This window comes from Sinocyclocheilus grahami, unplaced genomic scaffold (genome assembly GCF_001515645.1).
Source record: "Sinocyclocheilus grahami isolate Dianchi unplaced genomic scaffold, SAMN03320097.WGS_v1.1 scaffold136.1, whole genome shotgun sequence".
NCBI lineage: Eukaryota > Metazoa > Chordata > Actinopteri > Cypriniformes > Cyprinidae > Sinocyclocheilus > Sinocyclocheilus grahami.
Window position 1 is genome coordinate 1,591,732 of NW_015505315.1, and position 11,616 is coordinate 1,603,347.

At 38.2% G+C, this 11,616-nt stretch overlaps 1 protein-coding gene across 1 annotated transcript in view; it reads right to left on the bottom strand.

Moving 5' to 3' along the window:
* Positions 1-5,865: 5,865 nt before the first annotated feature.
* The window catches only part of vps35 (VPS35 retromer complex component), a 40,139-nt gene continuing 34,388 nt past the window's right edge, over positions 5,866-11,616 (bottom strand). The window contains exons 16-17 of the mRNA XM_016280029.1: positions 9,064-9,207; positions 5,866-6,885 (exon numbers count right to left, since the gene is read on the bottom strand). Coding sequence (XP_016135515.1) covers positions 6,706-6,885; positions 9,064-9,207 — 324 coding nt within the window. The 3' untranslated portion in view covers positions 5,866-6,705. The remainder of the gene's footprint in view (positions 6,886-9,063; positions 9,208-11,616) is intronic.

Sequence of the window (11,616 nt, forward strand, 5' to 3'; positions counted from 1 at the left end):
ATATGACAAGTGCAGAGCGAGTCTTAGCGCCAGCCAAAGACTGTTATGTGACATCACCGAACATGATGTCACTTTGTAGGCAAAAACCCGGAAGCGAGTTAGCATTTTAGCACTTTCGGTTCCATCTTCCCAGAGTCAAAGGGTTTTTTGAATGGGAGTTTGGTTAAATCCCCTAAAATAAGGTCCGCGGTTCACACAAGCTCAAGATACTTTCATGTTTTATTCTGCCACATAAAACACACCAGTTACACCCCACTCCTGATTTTTAAAAACGGTTACGTTTCTTAAAAAAGACGGTTGCTAACAAGTTGTTAAATGGGACTACAGGCGCTGTTGGGAGACATTAAACGCCATCACGCCGAACAGTTCATTTGTAGTATAATTTATAGTACAATTAAGTAGAATAACCAATTAATAGTTTACCGCATTTGATATTGTTGTTTGACAATGTTTTTTTTGCTTTGCCCCAAAATGCAACACAAGTCTTTGGATGGAAGATGCTCGTTTATCACTTACTGATACGGAGACGCTGGGTTCGTACCATAAGTAAACTCGTGATTATTCCATGTAAACACCACATTTACTGGCTTAGTCATGGTGAAAGTGAAACTTTAGCGATGCATAGTGCTTAAAGCCACGTTAAAATTAAATGTTTGCGGCCACAAGCAGCTGTTAGAAAACATATAGATTGAGGATTTTCTAGAAGCAAGGATAAAATAACATTTTGTGTACCCATCCTAACAAAACTATAGCTGAAATGTGGTACTTTATTCACTAAAATAAGTTTAATCTTACCATATCCAAAAACTCGCTCACTCTGCTGTTATTTAATAGATTAAATGCACTAGAATTGTATTGAATAGTACGTGGAGACACGTTTTTAATTAAAATATTCATATTAATCAAAGATTTATTCACTTTTAATGCACCTTATTTCGAAAATGTACAGAAATATGTTCTTTCATATGTCCTTTAGTTATGATTATTTCATTTATTCACTATTTATTACTAATGTCTCATTTCAGTTTTAGTTTGGCTCTAGTTGTGTATTTATTCCAGTTTATATGAAAAGGTTCATGTAGCGTGGATTAAAATTCATATACAGAGTAAATCCTTTTCACTGAATGTGTTAAAAATAAGTTTGAAAATTTGTGGGAAATGTGGTGGTGGTGGTGATGTCGAAGGCGAGCGACCGTGGAAGTGTAGGCCTAGTTCGTTTATAGCCTAAGTTTAGCTTTTAAGTTCTGCCGCTTTTATTTTGGCTTCTAAATTCATAAAAGTTATATTATTTTGTGAAGATCATCTTGATGGACAAAACGTGTAAGTTTCATGAACTATAATTGAACACAGAGCTTATTTTTTGCAATAATCCAAAACCCTATGGAAAAATCCCATTGGCTTTTTGTCGAGGGAACCAGTGTGATGCTAACAGCCGATCTGCCTACAAAGTGACGTCATAGTTCCCCCACCCTATTCCCAGGGGCACAGAAATAAAAATCCCACATGTGGGACCGTACCGCTCAAAGGGTTAAGTGAATTCACTATTTTTTTGTCTTACAGTGCATAGAAGGGTGAACACTGGGTTCTGTGCGTTCGGAATAATGTGTTCAGAACCTTTTGTATTTGTGTGTGTGTACACAGTCTCTTTTTGTCTAGGTCTCTTCTATTTCACTTCCATCCAAGTTGAGTATCTGACAAATAAACATTGTATTTTATACTTATTCTAATATTTAACTTAAAGGTATTGTTCACCCAAAAATTAAAATTTGCTTACCCTCAGGTCATCTAAGATGTAGGGGAGTTTGTTTCTTCACTGGAACAGTTTTGAAGAAAGTAAGCATCACATCACCAATAGATCCTCTGCAGTGAATGGGTGCCATCAGAATGAGAGTCCAAACCGATGGATTATTGTGATGTTTTTATCAGCTGTTTGGACTCACATTCTGACGGCACCCATTCACTGCAGAGGATCCAATGTTGAGCAAGTGATGTAATACTAAATTTCTCCAAATCTGTTCTGATTAAGAAACAAACTCATCTAAATCTTGCATGGTCTCAGGGTGAGTAAATGTTCAGCAAATTATCATTATCATTCCTTTAAAGCACACAACAAAACTTTGTATATGTATAAAAAAGAAATTCGGATAAAAAAGGAGCTTGGGCAGAAATGGGTTTTTCATTTTCTTTCTCTCTTTTGTGAGAAGGATGCCTGCTTCCATGTGAAGGCCAAGTGAAACTGATGAACAGGAAGACCAAAAACCTCAGCCTATAATTATGTGCTGCTTCCAAAAGCATCATTCATGTGATATGCCTATGGTCCCCACTTCTTGCAATTAACATGAATTAGTGAATGAGGTGAACGGAGAGGGAGAGAGAGTCTACGATGATGTAAGTGGGTGGGGAGAGAACATCTGTTACTGTTTGGCATAACACAAGCACCATGATTATGATGATCTGTTTTGGTGAATTCAAGTAGGTTTTGTACCATCTTGTTATTGTCTATATTCCCTTCATACCCAGATGTTTCTCAATGATGGTCAAACAGATGATTGATAGAACGCGAGCATTAACAATATTTTGCACATCTCAACTTTGCATCAGTGCATTGCTGTTCATATTGTTCATTTCATTTCAGTTTCTTTTGTGTGTCATCTCTCAACACATCTGTACCCAGAAATGTGCTTTGTGCATGAATCGTTCACGCTCTCATAAAGTCTCTCGTTACTCTGTCACTGAAAGACCACAGGGTGTTCCACAGATATGCTTTTGTGCTTTCGAAGACAACGATAATGGAACTACAGATCCAGAAAGGAATATGACGAGTCACAATGTCCCAAGTCTAAATGAGACGCTCACTCATAAAAGCTCAAATGCTCCCTATGTCTGCAGTCGGTTCATTCACCACAGACCGTATTTACTTTGTCTTTGCTTGCTGTTCTCTGACCTGTAATATGATTTCATAAAAGGATGTCAGATAGGACTCAGACGGAATGATTACACTCTATTCAGAGACTCACTGACAAGAACTATTTTCTAGTGCATTATTTGAATACAAAAGCTAAATGGCTTTATTGCACATGAAATTATTTATGCAATGGATATTGGGACATGCATAATTAAAAGCAACAATGCACAGAGTTTCTGATGTGTTTTGCCAAAAAAAAGCCTGTGGTTCTCTATAGGAGCAGCTGTGTATTTTACATGCAGTTGCTCATTAGTCTTGGCTTGGCTTTCATGTCTCATTAGTAGATTCTCAAGAGATGAATTTCCATGAATGTATTTGCCCTTCCTGGGTATTTATTTGAATTCTTTGCAGTTCATTTCAGGCACAGTGTTTTTATTTATGACAAAACTCAACCAGGCTGTCAGACATCACATTTGGGTTTTAGTGGTCCAGTGAGACAGCAAGAATTAAATGTCACCCGCTATTTCAGATTCCTTTAAGGCAAGGTATGACAGGGTAATCTCCCAAAGTAAACAATGCTATTCGCAACAAAACCTGCTGTTTACTCTGCTGTTGTGTTTGGGGTAAAATGCATTCTATTGATGGCATATTTGACCTTCCTGCGTGTCTGAGGATCATCTCCAAGATACAGTGCTTCATCAAGAGGCTTAAACAGCATCAGCAAATGGTTTAAAATATGACCCGCTAACATTCAACAGCCTAATCTTGTCCTTGCTGGTTCTAGAGTAGGCGGTTTTAGAGAGATTTTAGCTATTTTTCAGATGATCCGGATTGGAAACCCATTAAACAGCCAAGGCTAACAAACCATCTTAGGCTGGTTTAAGCGATTCCCCTTTTGAACAGAGCAGGACTCGTGAGATTTCAAATCATTGATTTCTGAGCAAGTTAAACGAGGCACGTGGTGGGAGGTGGTGTGCATATTAAATCAATTATAAATCTGTGTTCCAGGTGAGTTACCGTTGTCAGAAGGGCATCACTAGAGAGGCTGTTTTGAAGATGCTCTGCGTGTGGCTAGCAGCGTTCCTTCTTTATGGTCCAGCTATTATCAGCTGGGAACACATCGCAGGAGGAAGCGTAGTGCCAGATGGAGAGTGCTATGCCGAATTTTACTTCAACTGGTATTTTCTGATGACTGCCTCCACTGTCGAGTTCTTCACACCTTTCATAAGCGTCACTTACTTCAACCTCAGCATTTACATCAACATCCGCAACAGATGCGCAGTGAGGGAAGAACAGCCGACTTCTATTCGGCTTAGGAGCTTCAAGATGAGGCCAGTCGGAACCGGCGATGTACAGCGTGTGTTTTTTGTGAGGCCTGTCGAGGAAAGGGAGGTCAACTTGTCCTCAAGGTCACGGTGCTGCTGGTTACCTTCTACCGCAAAGGTGTCTGCTGCAGAGTTTGGTAACGGCAGACAGACTAAACGAAGAGACAGCACAATCGCAGACTTGCCTCCCCTGCAGGTCGGGGACCGGATCCTGACATCCAGTGAGGCACAGTTTCATTACGTGGATCATTCGGCTGGATCACACAGACACCGTCCTGATATGGTTGCCAGTCTGGCCAGCCGCTTTCGCCTGTCTAGAGATAAAAAGGTGGCAAAGTCTCTAGCTGTAATAGTTTGTGTTTTTGGACTCTGTTGGGCGCCCTACACACTGCTGATGATCATTCGGGCAGCATGTCACGGTCAGTGCGTCCAGCACTACCTTTATGAGATCTCGTTCTGGCTGCTGTGGATAAACTCATCCATCAATCCAATCCTGTATCCTCTGTGCCACAGCAGCTTCAAAAGAGCCTTCAGCAAATTACTGTGTCCGAGCAAAACAAAAATTCAACCTCAGAATATGGACCAGAAGTATTAAATTTATGAGGATGCCCGCATTTCCAAATAGGGCTTTTCTTTTTTTAATGTGCTTGTATCTAGCGGTACATTTTTCTTTGTGCACATGGTGAGTGAGTTGACGGAGATCTTTTATCTACATATTCAAACTCACATTTTTGTACGAAATAGTGGGATAGCTATATTTCTTCCACATTCAATGATGAATTATTGACCTGTTTCAAATTATGTATACATGACTGGAAGTGTCTAGCACAGTGCCATGTTTGCCATTGTAAATATTTTTTTATTTTTTCAAAATAAACTCTACTGGTGAAGTGATGATCATAATGAACGGTTATACCTCTCGAAACCACAGTCTGCAATGAGAACAACTGAGATGATATCTCAAACCATGCTGTTCGTGATGATTGTATACTGATTCTACATGACAGATGCACAGGGATTGCTGGCGAAGCCTGTAGTTCCCCTAGCAACTGTGGGACAGACTAAATACAGAGAAACAGGACTCATTTCTTATAATCATATCAAGATAAACAATTTATCCTGGATTATTTCAGGGCTTAAAGCAAAGTCTGAACACTTGTCTCTAATCAACAGAAATAAGATGTACAATGCCTTAAGATTCTGTTCAAACACAGAGATATAGAACAAGTAAGAAAATCAACAGACAAATATACTTGCATGTATAAAATAACCAGTACCAATGTTTCTACCAGCATCCACTGGAAAATTTGGCTTCAATGCATGCTTATTAACAATAAGAGTAACAGCTGAAGTCAGCATTAAAATTTTAAATTCAAATCTTTTTTCTAAATGCATGTTATAGATCGTATTGTCAACAATGTACATGTATCAAATTGTAATGTTTAATTAAAATGCCAGGATCATCTAGTGAAACGGCAGACTTCTCTCACGTCTCAGACTTCTTTCAACAACTTAAAGATAGCTAAACATTTTTTTTCTTTTTTGATAACCCATGTCACAATATGGAAGAAAATACATACTGCTTCTGTTTTCATAGCAAATTTAATGGCATTAATTCACACTTCTACGGGCACGTGGGGTTAATATCATTTTTTTATTTGTGCAAATGCCATGAAATCAATGATATTTTGTTGTAACTGATTTACAATTAGATTATACATACAATATATGAAGGCAGGGGGAATCATAATTCAAAAAAAGGAGACAAGATGCAAGAGAAGGCTTCTGACATTGTTTCGACTCACAGCCACAGCTACTCATTCATTAATAGAGTCTATACACGTGTTCACCAATTCCACATATTAGTCAACACACTGTCCCACTCCACCAAAGTGTCTGCCATAAAGTAAAAGGGTGAGAAACAAGACTATTCATTAGTTACACAAATGTCTTTAATTCAGCATGGCATTTAAAATATTAATGCTGAAAAAACGAAGTAGAATCAAGTGTAGGTCCTCTAAACGAAGACCATAACAATGCATGTCTCAAAGCTCTGCCATTTTTTTCCCTCCAGTTTGGCTGGTGGGGCAAGAAAGTGGTGTAGTAACACAAACTTTTTTTTCTCTCTCAAATTTATAGCTTTACTCTTGCTCATTTGTATGGCAACAATAGTATCAAGAGGGAATGGTAGTCTGAAGGAAGCGCAGAGCAGGAGTGCAGTGCATACACTGTTCTCTAACGACTGTTCTCACAAGGAAACGCCTCACGAAATGAGAAAGAGGAAGAAGGGAAGAGAGTAAGACAGGCAGAGGATGAAAAACAACAGACAGAAAGTATGAGAGGAATGGGTAGAGAGGCAGGTGGGTTTGGCTTTGTTTTTCCCCTGGCTGGAATACCCTGGTGTGCACATGTGGGCATATACATATATCTCTCTATGCATGTGTACACAAATATAAATGTAAATGCGTGAGGCTCCTACAGCACCAACCCCTCGTAAGCAGGTCCCTCAGACTCGGGCGACTCTCTCTGCAGACGCAGGTGCTCCAGTGTATTGTGGAAGTGTTTGTTAATCTGCTCCGTCTCCTCGCTGGCCTCCAGGTTCGGGAGATCCTCGCGGATCTTCTGGATCAGCTGATTCAGGACTTGGACCGTCACCTGCAAACACGCACAGGTTGAGCAAATCCAGGCTGATGTGGATTTATGCAAATTAAAGTGACAGAGACAGAAAGTAACTAACAAACACAGTGTTCAAGAGTTTTTTTTTAAATAAAGTGTGAGATCTTAAATCCCTATGATTAGTTTATGTTTACTGACTACTATAATCATGTTAATTAGTTGGCACATATATTTCTAAAGCAGTATTTAAAATTTTTTTTTTTTAATTTAGTGACGAAAGATCCAAACCGGACAACTTAGAAATGTCTAAGTTGTCCTCGTGGGCTGATAGAAAAAAACAATATACAACACAAACACTGAAGTCATATTCTTAAACAAATTAGTCTTATGAGCTGGTTCTATTTGTATTGAATTAAAACCATGCAGCGAGACCAGTGTAGGATGATTCATGAACAAAATGACTCCTAGGACTGACTGACTAAACCGCATGTTATCATTATTTCAATCAAAATGACGATGACAACGTGTTGTTAAAGATGCACTACTGTTCAAAATGTTAGGATCAGTAAGATCTGTTTCAAATAAATACTGTTCTTTTTAAACATTCTATTAATCAAAGAATCCTAAACAAAATGCAGCACGGTTTCCACAAATTGTGTAGAAGCACAACCGTTTTCAACCTTGATAATAATACAAATTGTTTCTTTAACACCAAATCAGCACATTATAGACTTATTTATGTGACACTAAAATTCAGCTTTCACTCTTAAAAATAAAGGTGCTTAAAAGGTTCTTCACAGCGATGCCATAGAACAGGGATCCTCAAATCTGGCTCACGAGATCCACTTTCCTGCAGAGTTTAGCTCTAACCCTAATCAAACACACCTGAGCATGCTAATCAATGTCTTCAGGATCATTAGAAAATCACAGGTAGGTGAGTTTGATCAGGGTTGGAGCTAAACTCTGCAGCGCATTGGCCCTCCAGGGCAAGATTTGAAGAACCCTGCCATAGAAGAACCATTTTTGGTTCCACAAAGAACAATTCAGTCAAAGGTTCTTTAAAGAACCATCTCTTTCTTACCTTTTTATAATCTGAAGAACCTTCTTTCGCCACAAAGAACCTTTTGTGAAACAGAAAGGTTCTTCAGATGTTAAAGGTTCTTTATGGAACCATTTAGACAAAAAAGATTCTTCTATGGCATCGTGAAGCACCTTTATTTTTAAGAGTGTTGCCATCACAGGAATAAATTACATATTAAAATTGAAAACAGTTATTTTAAATTGTAATAATATTTCACAGTACTACTGCTTTTACTGCATTTTTTTAATTAAATGAGTGAGTGAGCATGAGACTTCTTTCAAAAACATTACAGAAACCAAACTTTCCTCCAGAAAAGTGAAAGACATACATTTCCATAGGAAAAGAAGAAATGGAAAATTTGCAGTATAGACAGTTCTGTTGATTATAATAACTGTGCTTATCTTGTTTCTATAAATGTGAGCGGCAGACATGGTGCAAAAACTGTGCCAGGCACAAAAGCACTCACTGAAAGCACTGTGAGCAATTTATCCAGACACGAGGAGATGAGCATCTCAGGTAAATTCACACACCCACACACTCTCACACTCAGACACCAGTGTCACATAAACACACAAAAATAACATTGGTGTCAAACTACGGATTTACGGCAAGCATTTGATTTCTGTCACTGTGTTGTACATTATCAAAAAACAATGAACAACATTACAATCACTGAAACATCACGAACGCTGCTCTCCATTATAACACGTTAATGTCAGAAGAAACACTGACAGGTAATGTGTCAATGAAATGCAGCGCGGGAATTTGTTTTGGTTTTGATTCTCCCATTTATTTCTACGTTTAAAGTGGCTCTTGTCATAGGATGAAGTGCAGCTGTCAATAGTGACCTCCATGGCTGCCCTGTGGCCCCGATGTGCTCAGGCAAGTCCTGCCTCAATCTCCCTCAAATTGAACATGGATACAGATGCTTCCTCTCAGATAAGTGCAAGTTAGGTATAATCTAGCGCTGCTTGTGACAGACAAAAATGTGGAGCACGGAGAGGGAAAGTGAGAATGAGTGAGAGACATGATAACAGAGGAGAGACAGCAAAGAGAACAGGCTAAAGGAGAGCAAGTAATGAGAGGTATAAGAGAGTGGAGAAGAAGAAAGAGTGAAAGCGCATCTCTGGTCATACCGCATCATTCTCTCTCTCATAGAAGCAGATGTATCTGTTGAGGATCTCGATGAAGAGCTGAACTTGCAAGGACGGGTCCATGCACTGGTTAGCGATCTTCAGAGCCTTCTTCAAGCATTCCATCACCCTCCGCCCATCACGGATCTGACAACAAAGGGAAAAAAAACAGATCAGTTCTGACTGCAGTGAACAGCCTCAAATTATTCCATTTGATCTTAGCAAAAGCCACTTAAGCCAGATCCACCCTTCAGCGTATGGAGTTATGAATTGGATTGGGAAGCTCTGTTGTTAGGGGCAACACATACCTCCCAAGATCATGCTGTGGAGCTGAGAGAAGGAACACAGCATAATCCTGTTTCTCCACATGCATTTATTAGTCACAAAAACATTGACTATCGATCCTTACTAAAAGAAATTAAGCACACTTGCCACATCGGGTCCCCTGTATTTAACGCCATTTCAAGGGGAGCTAATGTATTATTATTGATCACCGCAAAGGAGAACGTCAGTTACAATGCGCTATGTACTCTGTAGCAAAAAAATTACACATGTTGAAAATATACACATTTGACAATCTGCCCGTCATGCAGTCATGATATATTCCAAAGGTATCATACAAAAGATGCTTTTAATTTAAACAGTGGACTTGCATAAAATTGCAAAGAAAGTAGAAATAAATAACTAAAAACACTTACAGATTCAGATTCGATCTTAAAGGGGTCATATGATGCGATTTCAATTTTTCCTTTCTCTTTGGAGTGTTACAAGCTCTTGGTGCATAGAGAAGATCTGTAAAGTTGCAAAGACTAAAGTCTCAAATCCAAAGAGATATTCTTTATAAAAGTTAAGAGTCAGCCACACCTACCTAAAACGGCTCTGTTTTACAAAACTAAATATACTCCGTTCTGCATTTAATCACACTCAAAGTGTAATAGAACTTAAATTTAGTCATTGTTTGCCATAATTTGCTAAAAAAGATATCAATTCACACAAAGAGATAAACAACTTTTGCTAAACAGAAGCATTGCAATTTTGTACACAAACGCAAAAAAAAAAAAAGACTGTTAAAGATAGGGATGCTCCGATACCACTTTTTCCAGTACTTGGCCGATACCAATACTTTTATTTTTGATACTTGTCGATACAGAGTACCGATACCGGTATTTTCATTGTATTTGTAAATTTTTTAATATTGGGTACAGAAACCAAAAGAATATGTAATGTTAGTTAGTTAACTTTATTTATCAAATAGATATATCCTTCAGTTTTTTCACACTTAAATATGCCCATTAAAATGTTTTAGTTACTTTCACTGTTCATTGATTTGCTCTATGGTACATCATCTTTAATTTAATTGCATTAGAGCTGCTCCATTGCAGTGGCTCACTAAGTTATAAAGTCAGTTATAAATCTTTCAGAAATATAAGTAGCATTTTTTCATCTGAAACGCGCTGTGACATGCGCAACGCTCGCACGTATTTGTATTGGTGCAGAATGAGAGGGACAAGTACAGCCTAGTGCATTTCACACTGGCTGATAGTTTCACTTTCGCCATAAAGTCGTGTATGCTTAAGGTTGAAAATAAATGTTGTTTATAGTGAAAGCCACTATAAATGTTGTTTTATATTTATGATTTAGTTTTAATCCAAATGATGCGTCTGCTAAGTGAGCGAACATCAAAGTTCACGCAACAGAAGTGCACGCTCTCTCTCGCTCTCCCTACCGTTAAGTAACTTGCATTGTTTTACTTGTTTTTGACATGCGACCGAACTACAAACTTTCCAGTGATGTCTGTGAGAAAGGTATATTCACTTGACAAGCTCGCGCATCTGCGCCGCCGCCGCGCGCTCAATCCACTCAGCGTGCTTTGCTTATCAGCTCGTGCACATCAGCTATACAGACGTTAATACCGAATGTTTAACATTATATTAATTGCATACATATACTTCGTAGACATCCTTAATCTCAAATAACTCCATTCTGCAGTCTGTTGTCGGTGTTTCTTTGTCTGAATACGGCACTTATCACAAACTGTGTGGTATCGGCAGGGCAGGACTTACAGGGCCGGGGGCCCCTGGGCTTGAGGTTATGTTTGGGCCCCATACCTATACTACAAATGCCCTCAACTAGAACATTATTCACAAAATACACAAAAATTAAAATATGCTTTCAGGTTCATATACTGTATACAATTAATATGCAACATGTCTAGCCTAGTCAAAGTTGAGATGTAATGTTAAATAGTCACTATAGTACAATAAACAGGATGTGGTCTCTCAGTTGAGAGATCAAAATCCTGAAATAACACCAAGCAGAAAAAAAACAAAGAGATGAATTATGAAAACGTATTGTCATATCTGTGTCCATTTATATCAGATTCTTAAATTTAATAAATTCAATCTGAATAAAAGTGGCTATTAACAATAATGTTGGCTATTAACAATCAAATGAAATCACTATAAACAAAATCCATAGATGGATTTTGCTTAAGTTATGTTAAGTTTAAATACAACATTTTAATGTAGAAATATTAAATGATTGCAAAAATGAAAT